Source organism: Micropterus salmoides, unplaced genomic scaffold, assembly GCF_014851395.1.
Source record: "Micropterus salmoides isolate LMB-PRFRI ecotype aquatic unplaced genomic scaffold, ASM1485139v1 Ms_hic_scaffold_12, whole genome shotgun sequence".
Taxonomy (NCBI): domain Eukaryota; kingdom Metazoa; phylum Chordata; class Actinopteri; order Centrarchiformes; family Centrarchidae; genus Micropterus; species Micropterus salmoides.
This window is the reverse complement of record NW_024040263.1, coordinates 24482131-24502265: the sequence shown is the minus strand read 5'-3', so window position 1 is coordinate 24502265 and position 20135 is coordinate 24482131. Positions and strand designations below refer to the sequence as shown.

Here is a 20135-nt window from a genome sequence, read left to right as displayed (position 1 = left end):
AGCTGCTTTATAGGAAGTGAAAGTCGTTTTCATATTAAACTACATAAATGCAGGCGTTTGTACATGTTTGTAGTGCAATCCACTTTCTTTGTAGTGGTAAAACACTAAGCATATTAGTGTTCACTGTGTGTCTGTAGTGCAGGAAGTACTCAGATCTTTTACTTAAGTAAAAGCAGCAATACACAGTTTAGACAGACTTGACTTTGTTACAAGTAAAAGTCCTGCATTCAAAATTGTACTTAAAATAGTAAAAGTATTAGCATACAAATATACTTATGGTCGGCCTACCTAAGTAAAAGTATTCATTATGTAAGACGGCCCATTTCAGAATAATGTACTATATTATTGGAATATTAATGACGCATTATTGTGTATACCTATTTAATGCTGCAGCTGGTTCCTTTTATATACCTGTTGCTTGTGAATGTCCCCTTTATATCTCATCTTATCTTAGCCTATAATGCATAGGCAAATAATTTATTTGTTGATTATATTTTATATTGTCAATCTGAATCTGCAAAGGAACAAGTAACTAACATTATCAATTTAAGTACAGTGAAGTAAAAAGTACAATATTTGCCTCTAAATTGTTGTGGAGCATATAAAGTAATAGAGAACGTAAATTAGTACAATTACCTCAAAGTGCTTCTTACTAAATTTAAAAGAAGCACTTTTCCCCAGTGTAATTTATTTTTCTCGTAGCAAATAGGCAACACATAAAATAAGGCTAACCTAACACTGCAGTACATTGTGTTTTTATGTCAAGATAAAAACAACATGTTCATCTAGGAAACAGCATGGACAGAATGATCAGTGAAATCTCACCAGCATCTCCAAATACTGTCCTAATGTCAGAAATGATTGTAGTTTTTGTAATGAATGAACTGAGTGTATTATCTATTAGCTGTCCACAAACTGAGACATTCTGAAGATTTGGACAGCCACTTCTCAGTGTCAGCATAACGCCGACTGTACAAACAGGATGTACTGCTCTCTGCACAGTGCTCATTTCATTGTAAAACTTTACATTATTCTTGGCATATTGTTCAGCGATGCATCAGCAAAAAGCCAATCGTGAGTAATGTTTCATTACAGTGGATGGTTATACTTACCTCTGCAAACAAAAAGAAACATTAGATCTGAATGTGGGATTTAAACATTGTACAGAATAGTTATATATTAATAGTGATATATACCTCTGGCCTCATTTCTTACTATTTATTTTTCTGTAGATTATTCGGCAATATAATAAAGTTAAATACTCTAATACGATGCAAGTAACATTACTTGTACTGAGCTAATAAGCAGGGCTCTGCTACAAGGCGCGTTATCGTTTTGTTATGTGCTCTGATTGGTCAACAGTGGCGCCTGCGCGCTCTGCTGTCAAATCTCTGTGGAAGGTGATAGGTTCAAAGAATCACGTGACTCCACGCCCATTGGTGGAATTTGACATAAAGCAGCCGCGGGCCCGCCATATTCAAAGTTTAGTTTCAGAGCAACTTTTCTTGTGCGGATTAAATTAGTAATGTGTTTATTTTTTATTTAACTGTTTTAAGTTTTATTTGAGTTGCCGCGTCTTTAAATAAAAAAAAATGGACTGTGTGGATTTCCCAAGAGTTCTTCCAAATTCACCGAGGAAAGCACGGGGACAGGTTCAGGTTCGTATCTGATTGATGTAACGTCAACGTTATTGTCTCAATTAACTTATATCATACCTTTAACTACCACAGCTCAATTTAACGTAGGCAAACAGGACATAGACTAACGTTAATGTGTATTTAAATGAATGTTATTTGTCATTGACTTTCATAGACTAACTTCTCCACTGTTGTTTACAGGTCATCTTTGGACCGATGTTTTCAGGCAAAAGGTGAACTATTCATTCACAAATATAAAAACAGCAGGTCTCTTTGCAGGTGGAGTTAACTAAGTTACAGTTATTCATTTTCACTGTAAATAATGTTAAAACCAGAACTGTCACAAATTCCGCCCAGACTTGAATGTCCCGCCAAATCCATTCTATTGTTTACCTTAAACGTCTGTAGGAGATATGTTGTAAAGCGTACAATTGCTGCACAGTATGCTTTGTATGTTTACACATTTTAGGACCACTTTACACTGATTTTGCACATCATACTAAACCATATTGAATCATTTTGATGTAGTTAACGACATTCGCGTGAGAGATGTGCTGTCACAAATCTATCTAACTTATCTATAAAAAAAATTTTTCATGCACAAAATGTACAGATGGGTTTCACTGGTGTTGACTAAATAATTGTCATTTACTTTTCAGCACTGAGCTGATGCGAAGAGTGCGCCGTTTCCAGATAGCCCAGTACAACTGCTTGGTGGTCAAATATGCCAAGGACACTCGTTATTCTGACAAAGGAATGGCCACACATGACAAGTACGTCCACTGTATTAACAAGTTGCTCACATTCACGGAAATCCACTTGTCTTTGTGTTTGGGGAAGAGGTAATGGAAGCCAACAGTAAAGGAAGGCAAAAAGGCTTTGTAACCTTGCTCATTAGTGTGGGTTTAATTTGTGCTGCTTTGTCAGTTTTCTTACAATAACAAATACAAAATAAGGTGGATTTACATAAAATTACTGCTTGAACATGCCTAACTACAAAGAGTAAAATAGAGATGATGATGATGGAGAAATGCAAAGCTGAGGGTGGATCCACTGAAATGTCAGTAGTTGTCTAGTGAACTTTTATTTTGAACTGAACAAATCAGTAATTGCATTAGTAGCTTTTGAAAAGGGGCAGACAGGGAAGTCTTTCAGCAATCTGATTCATGATGCCTGATCAAAACATAACCTAGTGGGTTCCTGGGTAGACTGGGAAGTTTTCCGGTCAGGACTTCTGAATAAAGCAGGAAGTAATTTCTCTTCTGATTGGAAGGGCAGATGAAGCAAGGTAACAAAGCAATACACGTTTCTTTTTGAAAATTAAGTGTTTTCTCTCTGTCCTGTCTGTCTCTTTAGAAACACAATGGAAGCCGTACCAGCTAACTGTCTAGGAGATGTGCGGCCTCTGGCATTGCAAGCCTGTGTCATTGGAATTGATGAAGGACAGTTTGTAAGTTTATATGTGCTGTATGTATTTCTGTGAACTAGTTAATATTGATCTCCATTAAGACCAGGTTGTCTTGATCTGCACTAGTGGATTGTTAATTCAGCAGGAAACATTCCTCACTAACTAAATCCCGGCTTCTCTTGTGTTTATTGTAGTTTCCAGACACAGTAGAGTTTTGTGAGGAGATGGCCAATTTAGGAAAGACTGTCATTGTAGCTGCCTTGGATGGAACTTTCCAGAGAAAGGTGTGTCTGTGTTTGTCACCACATGTCGATGTGATACTGGCAAACACTCACAGTTCGTACAGAGAGATACTGTGTGCATGGGCAGATAGAGCACCACTGTGGGTATAGACCCAACACAATGTCAAATACAAAACGCACATTTTAATGGAAGGACTGAACAATCCGCATGGGCAGCACAATAACAAACTGCTCAATGTGCTTATTATTCCACACTATAATGTGTCTGTTCTGGCCTTGTAATGTAATTTATATGTCCAATTATTCAGTGGTACTGACTCCTTGTCTGCTGTCCTATGGATTCTTGTAGCCATTTGGAAACATCCTGAACCTCATTCCTCTAGCAGAAAGCGTAGTGAAGCTCCACGCCGTCTGCATGCAGTGTTACAAAGAAGCTGCCTACACCAAGAGGATAGGGACAGAGAAAGAGGTGAGGCAAACCTAAGAAAAGTCTCGAATAAGTTGACTGTAAAGGGCTTCAGAACAGAAGTGTTGGACACGTGACTATATTATGATTTATTGGTATATTGTGTTAACAATTTTACCAATCTGTGTACCAGTGAACTGTTTCTGTGCCGCAGGTGGAAGTGATCGGTGGAGCTGACAAGTATCAGGCGGTGTGTAGAAAGTGTTATGGAGGTCTGATGGTGGACAAAGAGAACAGTGCTCCTTTCAGGCATGAAACGCCACAAAATGTCCTCGTTGGAAAACTTGTGGACTCAGGGATTCCCAGAAAGCTGTTCTCCTCTCTCCACCTCTGAAAACACACAAAGACTTGTTGCAGAAGTTGAGCGGAGAGTAGAGAGCCAGGAATTAATGGTTCTATTTGTTTGTATTTGGTGTCTAATCAGAGTGATGTAGTATTCTACTTTATTTTGGTATATTACTTGAATGACAGCACTTGACAATAACCCTGAAAATGAGCAAACTAAACTCATTGCAATGGTTTCACTAAACTCATGTGCATTCTCCTGTCAAATAAAGGTTGTAAATTATATTTCTATTAACACAATGTATTGTCTAACAGTGTTCAATATGTGAAATGTTTTACTATGTATAGCGGGTCAGGAATGTTAAGTAAAATGTCTGGTTTCAAACCAGGATGTAACTTCTGGAGAGATTTTTCATGGAGAATGTTGTGGAAATTGTTCTTTCCTCAAACTTACGAAACGTAAAATGTGTAATCCAGTGCCCTCACATGCTACAGAGGACCAAAATAACCTGTTTAAATCCTGGCATGCTCCAAGGCTGTGCAGTGAGCTGGCAGGCTGAAATGGAAAAGTAGATTCTCCACGAAGTGTAAAACATGTACTACTGCAGTACATGAACACAACATCCTCAATAGGACAGAGCATCCTGTACATGATTTTATTCTCTAAGCAAAAGTAAACTTCCGCTTTTGACACCGTGACGTCAAATGACGAAAGCAGAAGTACATATGGCAACTTCACAACTCAATTGTCACAAAAAGTACTAGGAAGAAGAAATGAAAATAAATCAAACCAACCACAACCTAACCAGTATTTTGTTTTTCTTTTATAAAACACTTGTACTCACAAATCATGATTTTACACATTATTCTAGTTTCCTCATATCTAAAACATGGCACTTGAAATATGCAGTAGTCAAATAAAATACCAAGTTAATAAACTTAAACATTTAATGTGTGGTATTAAATCAACATTGTATATCAAACTTTAGCCTTGTTACTATTACATGATGGGGCACTTTAGGTCTAAAGGCACAATTTAGAAATTCAGTTGAGCCAGTTCAGGTTTGGTAATAAGCTGCAGTCTTAATCGGAGGCATACAATGATTTTAAATGATGTTCACTGAGGAGTATTAACTGCACGAAAATCAGCCTTTGCAAAAATCACTCATGCACAGCAGGGAAGGCAGCTGTGATACACAGCTGTTTAACCTAAATATAACCATATTTAATCATGGCAGATTTTATTCACTTTTCTTCCCAAAAAATCAACAATGTCTTTTTCACTAGTACAAAGGTCTTCAATGCAGTACCATAACAGCATCATGTTAACAAATATCCTCATTCAATTTCTCATTTGTCAATGACGGATCTAAAGTCAGCTCACACCCCTGCAATAACTACCAAAATCTGACTATCTGCCAACTTTTGTGTCACTTAAGCTGAGATAAAACAGCCAGACAAGGCAGCTGAGGTGTTAAACTGACACACACACTGTCAGACACAAAGCAACACAGTGAACCAGTAGTCTTTCTAAGGACACGTGTTTGATTCTCATTACTGCAGGCTGAGGTGTTAAACTGTCATCGGTAAAGACATGCCCGCTGTGTTCTGCTTTCAACAGTATTAAGGATTAAGAAGCCTGTAAACCAGAGATAAGCATCAGTGTTCAGAAAACTAAATGTCATCAAGACCTTGGAGGAAGTGTGAGGCCGCTCTGCTTGCGGGCTTAAGAGGAAGCATTGTTGCTGGTAGTTAATAAGTTACCCTCTTCAGAATGAGGACATGCTCGGTGGATAAACCTGCTCAGTAAGTGCAAAGTTATCTACCAACTCCTCCCTCTGGTCCATCTTAAAGTTTGCTAAAAAGGCAACAATGACTGAACATCCAATAGACACCTCTACAGATTTACACATTTGCCATGGTCCAAGTTAAAGAAATGGAGGGGTTTTATGGTTTCTCATGTCACCATCAACAACACTTAGATTAGAGTAGTTATTAAAAACATAGCTAGTTGAGATGGCGAACACGAGAGCCATTTTACTGTAGCACAAAGATTGTAACACTTTCTTTCAAGGGTGATTTTATGGTTATATGGCTAACAAAGTTAACTGCATAATTGCTACACAGCCCGGATTAACAAAAAAATTTAATCACACGGGGACATTTGGCTTTACAGTGGTCTAGTGGTTCCCACTGTTCCACAAAATCATTTGTCAATGTAATACATCCTAAACTGTCTATAGATCCTAAATGCACTGAAGGGGAAACATCTACTAAACCAAATAAGAAAATCAGGCACATACAACCATTAAAATCAGGTTTGCGTAGTGAAATCTATGTACAAATGCATTCTCAGGTTCACATTACTGTGTTGGCTTGTTGCTCCCTGATTGAGCCGTTATGAGTTATTTTTCATAATGTGACCTTTGACCTCCTGGGTACGTTCTATCTACCTGTCCGCTTCAGGATTAGCCCATTTGAGGTATAAGTTGCGTCTTTGCACACAGGTCTAAGGTAAGATTACCCAATCATCAGCACTAATGTCAGCAGTTAGCCTGATGTCTTAAGATCTGACCACAGACCCTTTGGCGTAAACCGCAGTGTCCCTCATCTCTAACTTGCAGCTGCACTGCTCAGGTTTTCAAATCTCAAAAAAAAAAATCTGACAACACTTGGAAAACTGTGTTAAAACAAACATAAAACTACATCAATATGATATAGCTCTGGGTCTGCGTAGTACAACTACAAGTCCACCAAAAGATGACCTGGAACACCACCACATCCATGTGCCTCAGTAGCTGGGCGGCTGGTAGCCGGCGTCTCCTTGCAGCTGGGCGTTCGGGGTGTAGGGAGGCTGCTGGTGCATGTCGGCCACACTGCTGGGATAGGCTGTGTAAGTGGTAGGGGTATAGGGAGTGGGGTTGTAGGAGGTGGGGGCATAGGTTGGAGGGTAGGAGGTGTGGTGATCTGGTGGTGGCTCCGTGTAGGTTGGGATGGTAACTTCATTAACGCCACGACGGAAACGACCCAGGGCAAAGTAGGTCAAGATTCCCTGTATTGTGAAATAAAAATGTTATTCCATTTACTTTGAAGACTCTTTCAGTTTTTCAGTAAAAATTTTGACTTTACACAATTGCTGAGGATGTTCCAAAGCATTGTTTTAGACTGGTGTATTTTTCTCAACTGCCTACACAACTGGTATTACTTCATACCAGAGTAAAAATAAACTGAAGCTTAGTGGGAGGTATTTCATCACAATGTCAATGTTTTACTTTATTGCTACATTACTTGTGCGATAATGCCATTAAATGGTTGGGTTTGCCTTGAAAAGTCTTCTGAATTCAGCATTCAAGCTCCAACACACGTGATCTAAAAGCCATCGAAAAAGAAATAAAGAATACCCTTGCAAACACAAGCTGTGCTTTAAGAGACCCTGAAGACAAACAATGAGGAAATGTTGGGTGTTTGCTCAGCTATTAAGAGTCACTGTAGTGGCAACTTAAAAAACTTCTTTTGCCACTATTGCAGGACATAAATATTACCAAGTGAAACACATAAAAAGGAAGATTAACATGACTTATGAATACAAAATTATCCAAAACATTATCCATATTTTCTAAATGGCTCTGACAGCTACATACGACAAACACTCTGTGTGAGATCAAAATGATTAAAGTATCTAGAAATAAAAGGTTTGCTGTTCAGCAGCTGTCAAATGTCATAGGTTTCCCAACAGTACTTGAACACACCAACCAGGAGGACTTCTACAAACAATATGTGTGTGAATCATGTGTTATTATGCAAAAATCTGAAAAGACTGCCTGTTGAATATGAAACAACGGGGGAAACTGCTAGTCTGGCTCTGTACAAAGGTTTAAAAATACCTCAGCACCTGATTAACACATTACATCGTGTTTGTTTAATGTGTACAAAAATCTAACTGTAAATACGACCAGTTGTGGATTAAAGGAAGTCACTGTGCCTGGCCAAGAAATAGTCCCATACTTGACCTGCCATACAGTCTTTATGTGAAGCTAATCTTATCGTCTCCTGTCAGTAAATTCATATTTAACAGACACACATTGGTATTAATCTTCTCATCTAACTCTCAGTAAGAAAGCGTTATTTCCCAAAATGTCAAACTCTTGCTTTAATAAAGGAAAAACATATTTGTCAATTTTAAAATCTATGATATTCTTTCAAAAATAAAATACGTAGAAACACAGTATGTTTATTTAACTTCATTAGTAAAAAGCCCCAGTTATGTAAAGTGGTAGACTTTTGTCTGAGTAAGAAGACCAACAACATGATTGTTGACCTTCTTACTCAGACTAGAGGCTTAGCCTCAAACAGAGGCTAAGGTCTGAAATGTCTGTAATGAAAAGAAGACAACAGCAGTCCCGCTCACCCAAGTGGCGATAGAGAAGAATGAGAAGGCCACGGTGGCACGTGCAGCGTCCTCAGGGATACTACCGACATTGTGAGTGCGACCCCACTGACTGGCCAACAAGCAGAAACACACAAACCACAGGAAGGTCCATGCCCCTAAAAAACACACACACACACACACACACACAGATATAAATCATTGTTATCACTGCATGAAAAGATACCAAAAGTGCTCAGCTGACAACCCTGATATGAAAAGCCAGTTCCTGTGAAAAACATACAAAAGAACAAAAACAGCGTCAATAGAATAATAAGAGCTTTCCTGTTCCCATTTTTCTGGAATGGCCACAAGCTGGTTTTCAAACTAACACTTCTTTGTGTCCTTGAAGAATGGCTGACTGTGAGCTGTGTCATGTACAGCTGATGTTTAATTTCATCAAAATATTTCACGTCATACTCTCCTCGTCCACCCTGCTGCACACCCATCATCTACTGTGTGCGACAATGAATAATACCACATTACACCAATACTCACATCCACATGAGAAAAGTGAAACTGGAAAGAAAGGACTGAGAAGGGGAGACACCCACTAGTACACTTGATAACACTGAAAAAACTACACTACGGCCAAATATCATCTTCAAACAACTACGAATCATATATTTTATTACATAAATATCTTAAAGTAAAATCTATTATTATTATTTATACACTAAATAAAACTCTTCATTAATATGGAAATCAGATGAATTACTGTAGGGGGAAAATGTGTGGTCTAAGTATGACATGACATCTCTGCCATATACTGTACTCATGTATTCTGTATACAAGAATGTGTCCAGATGTTGACAGATGACATAACGTCTTGTCTACCATCTAATCAAAAGCATTAACTTGTGTTTAATTTCTGGTTAGGAGACGGTGTCCTCACGTATCTTTAATCCATTACACTTTTTCATCTCTCAAAAAGCTGGGCGTCCTGAGAAATGACTGGGCCCTCCACTATCTCTACAAAGGTAATTCACTGGGCACAAAGCACCTTTCATTCAAGTGTATTATTTTTGTTTCAGATCCGGGCATCTGATTCAACTTTCAAGTTCACTTTAAAGCAGCATTAACTGATGTGTTTGACCAATAGGGGACAGTTAAACAAGGTGTAGCCTAAACAAAACACTGACATATTATCAGCCTATAAAGTTGATATGGTGAACGGTGGTGTTAACATGATACTTATTTTAGGATGAAATACAGACAAACATTATATTTCATTCGGAGTCGTTGGTATCCACCTGACTAGTCCAATATTCACTCTCTTTTAGGTCTCCACCAACTCCTGAGGGAAATATCTTGTTCCTTAGCTGTTAAATGCTCCACTATGTTCACCAGCTAGTCGTTAACTGTGTCTGTCTGCTGTTCGGTGCTGTTCAGGTATTGTACAGTGTTTTTTTTCTGAAAACAGCTGCCTGCTGTGGCTGGAGAGGCGAACGATGAGAGTGTTTATAGTAACCAAAACTGTAAATGTGTGGGCAGAAAACCCAAAACAATGAGCTGAAAGAAGGTATAACACCCCATAAAGCTGTAGCAGCTCTAACAATCTTACAAAACAAAGAAATCACTTTAACTCTCCTGCTTACCTGAGAATGAAAGGTCTGCTATGACAACATACTTCCTTTCCTGAGCGTTGCTCATAAAAGGCAGGTAAACATCCAACATCAGGAAGGCCACACATGCCAGGAAGGCAATCACCCCAATGCCAACAGCGTACTGACATGCCGAGTCATTCTGGTTGAAGATGCACTTTGCCTCAGGACTGTGGAGAGTGTTGATGTATCCCTCTGCTGTGATGCAGCCGAAGACCACTATGGCAAATATCTATGTTGACACAGGAGAAAAGAAGATGGTAGCCTTCAATGATAAATAAAAAGCAAAATGTTTTGAGACAGATTTCCTACCTTTAAGGCATGTTTGGTTTTAGTTCAGTTTCTGTTCAAGTACTGCATTAAAATCTACTAGCAGAGACTTAAATCTTGGCTTAAAAATAGGTTATTCACTTTGTCAATGTCTTATGAAAACTAAGTTAAGAACAGGGACCATTTGGGCTCTTCCCTGGTGGTGCATTCAAATAAACTCAGGACATCTGGTATTTGGGCCTGCTTCCAAAAAAGCACTGCAATCATGTGCTCTGCTATCAAAAAATTTTTTTTACATTATAGAGCTTACTGTTAAGCAGCCAACTTTAAAATATAAGGAGCTTCTTGAACGCACCAACAAGCATCATCACATGACAAAAATCAGCAAACATCCCCTGGTTTAACTTGTCTACTAAAAGGAACCTTTACAGAAGAGATGACTCCATTCATCAGACTAAAGTGATGTGACATAACGTTTCAAGAGTCACAAGAACCTGAATTAATTTCTACAACTATAACAAAAACATATAATTATTACATGAAACGTAGGGACACTATTACATGCCATCATGAACAATCTCTTATTGCTGACTCTTGAAATCCACCCCAAGCTCTTGCGCTCGTAGTGTTTTATAAAGTGAAGATTGCTCACTGCTGCCTGGTTCCTCTGACCGTCCCGCTGTCTGCTCTGGTTACCCACCTAACCATGTGACCTACTTTTCAGGACAGCTGCCAGCCATGTGACTCCAGAGATGCCCCCGACTCACTAACAACACCCATAATGAGATCTGGTAGCAGGATAGAGAGGAACTGTTTAACGAGTGAGAAGGAGGTTGCAGTGAGAGAGAGAGAGAGAGAGACCACAACCCTGGTGATGGGATGATACAAAAAGTACCGAAAAGTACAGAAGGCACAGACATTAGGGAAGTGAATGTGCGGGGTTTTCAAATCACAAGACAAACGTGAGACAGAGGGGTCGTTAGTGGAGCAGATGGATGTTTCTGTACATAAGTGGACAGATGGAAAGTGTTTGTGTGTTGAGTGACAGATGTCACAAACATGCCCAAATGTCCCAGATGTACATACAATGTGTTCTTTTGGTGCCTGTTGCTCATTATTGAGCATAAACATACGGTTTCAGTGCAGCATTTAACAGCTAGGACAGCCGGGTCTCTAAAGAACATGAACTGGTTTTCCTCATTCTGGCACTTCAGAGGTGATCCAACATGTTGTTCCAGGAGCTGGTGTGGTGCATTGTGGGACCTGTAGGCAGAGTTACAGGGCAAACAATCCTCTCTTGTGCCAGGCGGTGCTGGCTCGTTGAAGTAAGATTAAAATCACCAGAGATACATGGTGATCTAGCCAGTGTGAATTTGAGATGGAGTAGAGCACAGCTGCACTAAGCATGCACGTGTGTGTGTGTGTGTGTGTATGTATATGTGTGTGTTTGAGAGGGAGATCAGTGGCACACATTCACCAAGAGTAAAAAGAGAGGGTCAGCGGGGAGAGCTATCACCTTACCTGCCCATCAGCCCATGTTTACCAGTGACACACACATAATCTCTCTCACTCACACACACACACACACACAGTATGCACATAAACACTCAGTCGTTCAGGCAACCGAAAGCACATTCTGTCCTCAGTCCTTGTCCACCCTGCTGGATACGCTACCCTTTCCAGGTGAAGCTGTGTCTTTCTTCACCCTGCATGTGCATGAGTGGGAGGCCCAACAAAACAGTTTACACTTCATGAATCAACTAAATGAAAATCCACCGTTGTCTCGGTAATCCCGGCTATGAGTCTGTAAAGACATGAAAGCAGTCCTGTCCAACTGAGGATCCAAAGCTTTTCCATTTCACCCAGGAGATAAATCTGTACAATCTGTGTACTCACAATCACCCAGGGTTAGACAACAATGCATATTAATTGGATAACCTTAATTGGACCTTCTGGTTTATATTCATTTTTGACTTTGCAGATCAATGTCCTAACCACAAAAACAAATCTATGACACAAGTTTTGCCTGGCAACAAGTGATCAGGAGCTCACAACTTAAACTTCCCAGGACTTCCCCTGGTGTATAAATTCCCTCTCTGTGTAAATCCCCCACGTCTGTATAACCTCTTTGTGATACCGACTGATAATGTCATTGTATGTTATCCATTTTAAACGATCAAACATTGTAGAAGAACTTACTCTTTTATGTAGTTTACGTGAATGTGATCGTTAGTTAATGGTAGGCTCCGTGTGTTATGTTAGAGACTACAGACTACACACAGAGTGAGATGATCATGCATCCTATATTTAGCAGGTGTTTTTGCTTCCAGAAGTGGATGTCTCAGTGTGTCTGACAGTTTTCTGTCTTTTGTCCTCTGACAACAGCAGTGTTGACCTGTGCTGTCGCCGAGCTGCTGTCACACACCAGCTGCGTGCAACATGACGCCCCGCGGAGACGCTGCATATAGTAGCCCACTGTCCTGGCCAACACAAATAAAATATCGCTTCACCGCTCCACAGAGGCGGTTTACGGGTTCCGGGGCAGACGCACCTGCTTACAGACCATGTTACATATTATTTCTCTCTCTTTTTGGACCTTTGACACGCATTGATAAAACATAATCGCCTACACACACAGTCCACTCACCCAGCTCAGCAGCCGCACGATGGTTTGCGGCTGTCGGACAAACTTGTAGAAGTCGAAGCCTCCACCTGCGAGCGAAACCCCGTACGCACTTGCACCGCCCGTCTCCTCCATTGTCTCTCTCTCGTTCAGACGATCCTCTGGAGCTCTCCGTGTGGTTTGAACCGACCTGACAAGACAGCCTACCAAGCTCAACAAAAACTCAAACTGCTGCCACCTTCTGCCGTGCTCACTGCTTCACTTGACGGAGACGGGAGGCGCCCAGAGGAGCTGCGCGGGCGGCTGCGCATCAGAGGGGCGGAGTTGATCAGTTAGGAGCCCGGAAAGATCATCATGCGGTGACTGCTATCAATATTTTATCACAAGTACTTCAGAGATAGATCATATAATTATTCATGCTCAGAGAAGACTTGACAACACAGATCATCACGAGCAGATAGGTTTATTGAACAACAGCAGGCTGTTACAGAGCAAAAAAATTTGAACACTCATTAACCAACATCTTCTTCCCTTTCTCAATTTGGGGTTATTAATCCAAGGAGGCATCAGAAGACTCCTGAGGAGAGAACAGACATATGAGCAGGAGAATCTGACTGCTTGCTTTGTTTACAGTGGCAAGAAAAAGTATGTGAACCTTTTGGGATTTCATGGTTTTCTGCATAAATTTGTCATAACATGTGATCTGATCTTCATCTAAGTCAAGGGTATTGACAAATATGTGTCTAAAATAATAACACAAAATAAATTCTGATCCCTCATGTCTTTATTGAAGACACTTATTCAACATTCAAAATGGCAGTGGAAAAAGTAAGTGAACTCTTATAAACAATAACTGGGCTCTGGGCTCTGAATAGGCCACTCCAAAGGCGGATTTTGTTTTTCTGAAGCCATTCTGTTGTGGACTTGCTCCGGTGTTTTTTTTGTCCTGGAACCAAACTTCTACACAGTTTCAGCTGACGTAGATATTCTCACATTATCCTGAGGAATTGTCTGATATACTTGGGAATTCATCTTCCCCTCAGTGATTGCCAGCTCGCCAGGCCCTGATGCAGCAAAGCAGGCCCAAATCATGATGTTTCCGCCACCATACTTTACGGTTGGGATAATGTTTTCTTGAGGATATGCCATGCCCTTTCTATGCCAGATGTAGTGCTGTGTGGTTCGTCCAAATAGTTCAGTCATAGTTTCATCAGTCGACAAAACATTTTGTCAGGCCTGCAGCAATGTTCGTTTTAGTAAGCAGTGGCATCCTTCGTGGTATCCTGCCGTAGATACTGTGATTGTTCAATATTTTACGTATTGTAGACTCATGAACAGAGATGTTAGCCAGTTCCAATGATGCCTTCAAATCTTTGGCTGTCATTTGGGATCGTTTCTTTGCCTCATTGTTGAGTCTTCGTTGAGCTCTTGGTGTCATTTTGACTGGGCGCCCACTTCTTGGTAGAGTAGCAACAGTCCCAAAGTGTCTGCATTTGTAGAATGTTTGCTGAACTGTAGACTGGTGAATTTCTAAAGTCTTTGAAATCACTTTATAACCTTTGCCAGCTTTATGTAAATCAGCAATTCTTGATTATAGATCCTCTGAAAGCTCTTTTTGGCAAGGCATAGCTTACATAATTATGTGCTTCTTGTGCAGCGTGAACTCCAAACATTTTGAGGGTTTTTTATCAGTCAATGTTGTTGCATTCTCGTTAAGAAAATGAGTTTAGAGGTGGGGACTCTAAACTCATTTTCTTAACGAGACTGTAGGTGTGCTAAATCCTGACTCCAGTTAGCTTTTCTGAGGTCATTAACGCAAGGGTTCACTTACTTTTTCCACAAGCATTATGAGGTTTTTTTGGTTGTTTTAATTTATTTTGTGTTATTATTTTAGACACATTATATTTGTCAATTTCCTTGACTTACATGAAGATCAGATCACATTTTATTACAAATCTATTCAGAAAACCATGAAATTCCAAAAAGGTTCACATACTTTTTCTTGCCACTATAGCTGATTGATTTCATGAATAGTTTGGATCTCACCTGATCAAATTCACCACCTCTGGCTGTCTTCACCACATCAGCATCCTCATTGTACTCTGACAATTCCTATAAAAAGAGATGGGCTCTGTGTCAAGGTTAAGTATCCTAAAGCAGTTAGAAGCATTGAGCAATTACTTGGTTGAAACGAGTATCCAGTACAGATAACGTACTTTGCAAGTACGAGTATCATCAGATACTATTGTGATCAAAAACATTGCACTGACGCTCAATTCTGAGGCTGTTCTTTAAATAGTTTTCTAATAAATACCGAAATTTCTGATCAACCCATTCATACCAATTTCAAGCTTGAATAACTAACTAGTTCGTTAGTCCTGCCCACATCCGGATTAAGCGCCATCCCCTTCCGAGTACGGCCACAGATACAAATCATTTAGTTTTTTGAATAGATACAGATACAGATAGTGGTGTACTTGCTCATCCCTAGCAGATAGTACAGTGTGCGATCATAAAAACTGCTCATATGACAGTGATTGAGGTACAGAAATATTGACTGACCAGCTCGTCCTCATATGCAGGGGTCATTCTCTCCATCTCCAAGCTCAACCTGAGAGGAGAAAAGGCCAGCGGTCACATACACAGCTGTTTTCACGCAGGCAAGGTTTGTTTGCAAAGTCCTGTAGCTTGGCAATGTTGTTTCTGTGAAGGTTTCAACAACCCAACGAGGAGTACACATGGCACAGTTACTCCCAAATGAAACATGATGAACTTTTAAAGGCTGATTCAGACATTTCTTTTGAATCATCAAATTTAAATTTGACATCTTCTGGTATATCATGATGATTTGAAATGACATATTATGCAGCAAGAGGAATTGAGTATTTGTCCATGGGAATTAAAATCCTGGGCATTTCGCATTTACATCATCATGTAGAAAATTCACTAAAAACATAATTGAACAGTTAAACTAATACAATCTGAACTATAGCTATAATAATAGTCTTTTTTTTATTGATTGAATTTTTCCCACCACATTCACATTTAACTGCGGGCCATATGTGGGGCTATGGATTTCACATTTTCTGTGGCTGTTTTTCGACCTTTGCATGAAATGAATGCTGCTGTACTGGTTTCATGGCACACAACTCACTTAGCAACTGATATGTTTCTTTTAATTGTACATGGTGGGTTAACTGCCAGCATGTTATTCTTCCTCAGTAAAAGAAAAAAGAAAAACTGACTGAAGATCAAGTAGTTCTATTCAGAAGAGGAAGTAAAGGCTTCATGGGAAATGTAGTCATAATTTTTCAAGGTATCAGAATCAAACTCACAGAGACTTCTCTCCGTACCGCCTTCGCCCTGAAAGAGGAGTAAAAATGTTCACTCACAGTAGCAGTGAGGAGGTCAGATAAACACATCACTCCTTGAAATTATAGAAACATTGTGGACTCACTGAACAGCACTCCGGTCCAACAACAAACAGAGATCAGAAAAACCAGGAATGTGAAACATCCAAACACAACTGCCACCACCAAGACGGGAATCCGATTCAGCACTAGAGTAGCAGGACGATGGAGAAGAGATGAAGCCAGCTATCACGGGGATGTTTTATACAAATCAACAGTAGCGGGTCAAATATACCTTCTTTATCCAAATACTTCCTCTTGCTGCTTATAGCGGTGGTGTTGTCATAGCTGTCTGACACTTCACAGTGGTATGTCCCAGCACTGCTCCTCCCTACAGACAGCAAGAGTATAGATTGTTCTGGGGGCTGGTTGACCACATAGTAGAAGCTTCCTTGGTCATGCAGAAGGGTTCTGTTGAGGAACCACTGGTACCGTGGAAGAGAACCCTTCGCGGCCTTGCAGTAGAGCCTAAGGCCGATTACAGCATAGTTTTCTCCAACGTCATAGTCGTAATGCATCATCACAGGCCCGCCAACCGGGACTGTTAAAGACAGTATGGATCCAAAAATAAATTATTTACTTAATTACAAAGTAGTGTGTACCACAGTATTATGTCAGCAGTTTCAAACAATGCACATACCAACTTCTAGGGGAATCAACCCACTGTATCCAATCCGATCTCCATTGTTTGCCTGGCACTGGAGCCTTCCCAAGTGCTGGCCCAAGACCAGAGGAACCTTAAATGTGGCCTTTCGCGCTTCAACTGTCGCATTGGCAATCACTTCTGTCCTGTTGTATAGTGAAAAGGTGACAGGCAGAGTCCCTCTCGTTGACTGACAGGTGACCATGGCAAAATACTCGTTGGAGCCCTCTTTTGACACGGTGAAGGAGAGGTCAGGGTTTGACACCACGTCTGAGGGAACAGGATGCAGGAGAGTGTAATATTATTTAAAGGAGCCTTTCCATGTCAATAAAATATTGAGCCCTGAGGTTTTATTCACAACAGCCAACCTTTGACTGTGATGGAAACTCCAGAGCTGTTGGAGGTGAAGACTGTTTTGTTGAAGTGGTTGGTGGCGACACACATGTAGGAGCCGCTGTCTTTAGGAGTAGTTCTAAGGGCGACACAGATAATCATTTCAGTAACTCCTTTTACTGATTCAGTTAAAAATTAGCATGCTCAGTGGCTTCTATTACAATAGGCGTCTTTCAGTGTTGGACAGATGTTCGATGAGGGAAATGAGTCATAGATCACAGGAATTTGCATAATTTTGTTATTTATAAACCTGGGCGATATTTTCACATTTCACAAAGAAGCACTATTTGTGGACGTAATTTTGACAGGAGCAATTGCCCCATATGCATACGTTGCAGCCACTGCAGCCAGTTCATGGCTGCCAGCTGACGCCATCTACCGCATGGATTCCAAAGAAATTTGTACCTACTAGTCATTTCGATCCCAAAATATATGAAAAAAAGGGTTTAAAAATATAGAAATTACCTTTTAATTAAGAGATGCACATGGTTGCCCTTTCCAGCATCATTAAACAGCAACTTTTAATTTTAGATCAAATTTTCATTCAACTCTTAACAAATAAGCAAATAAGCATTTTTCCCAAAATGTAGAAGTGCACCTTAAATAATTGTAACATTCCTAAAGTTTTATCCTAATTTGCTTGACTTTTAAATTACAAACACACAGTATGCTCTATCATCCATAGAGTACCAACCACCAGAATCACCATTGCAAGTACAACCACCTATCAACACCCCACCAACCACTTAGCAACCAACCTACATTACTGAGTAGGTAATTAACAATAATCAGGTAAATTGTTAAATTTCTCAAACCACCACTGCAACCACCTCATAATGCAGTAGCAATGGGATTCCACTGACCTGTAGATGGAGAGATGCTGATCTGCAGCATAGTGGAGAGGAGACTGAGGGAGAAGCTTATCATTCAGCAGCCACTTGTAGGAGACATAATTTCCAGCTTTAAGTTTACAGCTCAGCTTCAGAGTCTTCCCCTCAAAGAACTCCACTGGACCTGAATCGACGATAACTGCTGCACCGGCCACTGGTTCTGCAGGACAGACACAGCAACAGCCTCAGATCCTGGTCTCATTTCATTAAAGGTCCACTGATTTCAGAGACAAGGAGAGGGATTATCTTCATGTTTGATTGGTCTGTTGTGTAATTCTTTTGTTTGCATTTCTCTATTGGATTTATAGGTGATCATTTCCATTAGCTTAACAACGCCTATCTAATCTAGTTTTCCTACCAAGAAACCTTGTTATGATGTCCTAACATGATATTACAGTTTTTTAAAAGCCATTCCAGCGAGTGGCTCCATGGATGGCAATATTGTCCTGTCCCTCAGTCTGTCTGTCGGTCCAGCACTTTGTCCAGCCTGAACAACTGCTGGATGGACTGTCATGAAACTTTATACAGACATTCATGGTCCCCAAAGGATGAAGCTGTCTGAGTTTGGTGATCCCTTGACAGTAGCTCTAGTTCCATGAGGTTGACATTTTTGACACTCCCATAAACCTCAGCTGTACTTTGTTTATAGTGCTAGTACATGTCATTATTTCAAAATGCTAAACTTAGATGTTTTTCAGGAGAGATAGATTAAACTCTTTGTTACACAGACAACTGTACAATACCGTCCCCACTGAGAAATGTTTGTCATTGAGTTGAGCTTTTACAACCATACATGCCACTGAATGCTCTATGTTACTGTTACAAGGAGACATGTACATATTATAATACCTACCTACCACATTATATACAATATATCGCTAGTAATGAAAAAAACTTACCAACAACCCTCAGGTAGTGTGTGTAGCTGACAGTGGGCTCCATGTTAGAGTTGTTCTGCCCTTTGGCCACACACTCCAGGTTTCCTTCGAGGGATTGTTTGATCACCAAAGGGAAGTTTGCAACCACCCCGTTCAGGGAGGAGTATTCGCCGAACAACTTGTCACGGACACCCTCCCTAGAATGGTTGACCGTTAGAGGGATTTTCTGTCATTACTTTTACGCTTCGTTGCAGCAGTTAGATGTAATATAAACACATTCTCACTTGAATAACTGCAACAGGATAGATTCATTCTTTGGGTAGATCTCCAGTTCACAGTGAAGATCCAGAACTTCTCCCACCAAAGCCTCCGAAGGGCCAAACAGTCGTGGGCGCCCCAGAATGAACTGACCTATCAAAAAATAAAAACACTCAACAGAAGGAATCATGAGCTACATGCACTAACACACACTCACATAATACAACTGACTTACTGCTCTCCTTGCTACAGTAGCACAACCCTGTAGAGAGGAAAAAGAAATCAAATAGTTCACAAGAGTTTTAAAATGTGAAAGTTTTATGCGGTGCGGATTGTGTTGATTAGCTTACCCAGTATGACCACAAAGAGGGAAGCAAACATTCTTGAAGAAAGCGTGAAGAACACTTGAAATATTATTACGCTTAACTCTATAATGCAGGAGTTTTGACAGTTTTGAATTGAGAGTTGAAGCACTTTGGGTAAAAAAAAAAATACACACGCACTTAGAAACATGTGCAAATTGCTGATAGTGTTATACTTCACCTCCCTGCTGTACCCTCCCTCTCTGTAACCTCACAAGATGAAGACACTCACTAAATGGTGTTATGTTACATTTTGAAAAATGTGAATCTCAATAACATAAGTCAGATGTATTTTAAGGTAGAGGAAAAGGTGTAATCAAAAATAATTTTTTTCATTGTT

The 20135-nt window shown here is 40.1% G+C and overlaps 3 protein-coding genes across 4 annotated transcripts; 1 reads left to right on the top strand and 2 right to left on the bottom strand.

Moving 5' to 3' along the window:
* Positions 1-1487: 1487 nt before the first annotated feature.
* tk1 (thymidine kinase 1, soluble) lies at positions 1488-4434 on the top strand. Its single transcript, XM_038714160.1, has 7 exons — positions 1488-1658; positions 1839-1870; positions 2297-2410; positions 2994-3087; positions 3240-3329; positions 3637-3756; positions 3908-4434. The coding sequence occupies exons 1-7, from the start codon at positions 1593-1595 to the stop codon at positions 4085-4087; spliced, it is 696 nt and encodes a 231-aa protein (XP_038570088.1). The 5' UTR covers positions 1488-1592; the 3' UTR covers positions 4088-4434.
* Positions 4435-4680: 246 nt separating this feature from the next.
* syngr2b (synaptogyrin 2b) lies at positions 4681-13240 on the bottom strand. Its single transcript, XM_038714159.1, has 4 exons — positions 12986-13240; positions 10063-10300; positions 8447-8583; positions 4681-7090 (listed from the first exon to the last, which is right to left on the bottom strand). Exons 1-4 carry the CDS (start codon positions 13094-13096, stop codon positions 6830-6832), a joined length of 747 nt encoding a protein of 248 aa, XP_038570087.1. The 5' UTR covers positions 13097-13240; the 3' UTR covers positions 4681-6829.
* A 168-nt stretch (positions 13241-13408) lies between these two features.
* On the bottom strand, positions 13409-20082 carry si:dkey-93h22.7 (contactin-5). Of its 2 annotated transcripts, XM_038714150.1 has the most exons (13): positions 19784-20082; positions 19669-19695; positions 19460-19586; positions 19197-19372; positions 18271-18457; positions 17383-17486; positions 17012-17284; positions 16607-16912; positions 16419-16520; positions 16297-16324; positions 15524-15572; positions 15008-15073; positions 13409-13538 (listed from the first exon to the last, which is right to left on the bottom strand). In XM_038714150.1, exons 1-13 carry the CDS (start codon positions 19944-19946, stop codon positions 13512-13514), a joined length of 1635 nt encoding a protein of 544 aa, XP_038570078.1. In that variant the 5' UTR covers positions 19947-20082; the 3' UTR covers positions 13409-13511. The 2 variants fall into 2 exon arrangements, with proteins under 2 accessions (XP_038570078.1, XP_038570079.1); XM_038714151.1 differs by lacking the exon at positions 16419-16520.
* Positions 20083-20135: the final 53 nt, after the last annotated feature.

Bases quoted from the DNA above. Each gene is read 5' to 3' on its own strand.
- tk1 (XM_038714160.1), top strand. From the start codon at position 1,593: ATGGACTGTGTGGATTTCCCAAGAGTTCTTCCAAATTCACCGAGGAAA. The intron at 1,871-2,296 runs GTGAACTATTCA...TTTACTTTTCAG, and splicing joins CCGATGTTTTCAGGCAAAAG to CACTGAGCTGATGCGAAGAG. The intron at 3,757-3,907 runs GTGAGGCAAACC...TCTGTGCCGCAG, and splicing joins GGATAGGGACAGAGAAAGAG to GTGGAAGTGATCGGTGGAGC.
- syngr2b (XM_038714159.1), bottom strand. From the start codon at position 13,096: ATGGAGGAGACGGGCGGTGCAAGTGCGTACGGGGTTTCGCTCGCAGGT. The intron at 10,301-12,985 runs GTGAGTGGACTG...GTGTCAACATAG, and splicing joins TCGTGCGGCTGCTGAGCTGG to ATATTTGCCATAGTGGTCTT. The intron at 7,091-8,446 runs GTGAGCGGGACT...TTCACAATACAG, and splicing joins TCTTCTCTATCGCCACTTGG to GGAATCTTGACCTACTTTGC.
- si:dkey-93h22.7 (XM_038714150.1), bottom strand. From the start codon at position 19,946: ATGTTTCTAAGTGCGTGTGTATTTTTTTTTTTACCCAAAGTGCTTCAA. The intron at 19,373-19,459 runs GTGAGAATGTGT...CAACCATTCTAG, and splicing joins ATCCTGTTGCAGTTATTCAA to GGAGGGTGTCCGTGACAAGT. The intron at 15,573-16,296 runs GTGAGTTTGATT...TTCTCCTCTCAG, and splicing joins CGGTACGGAGAGAAGTCTCT to GTTGAGCTTGGAGATGGAGA.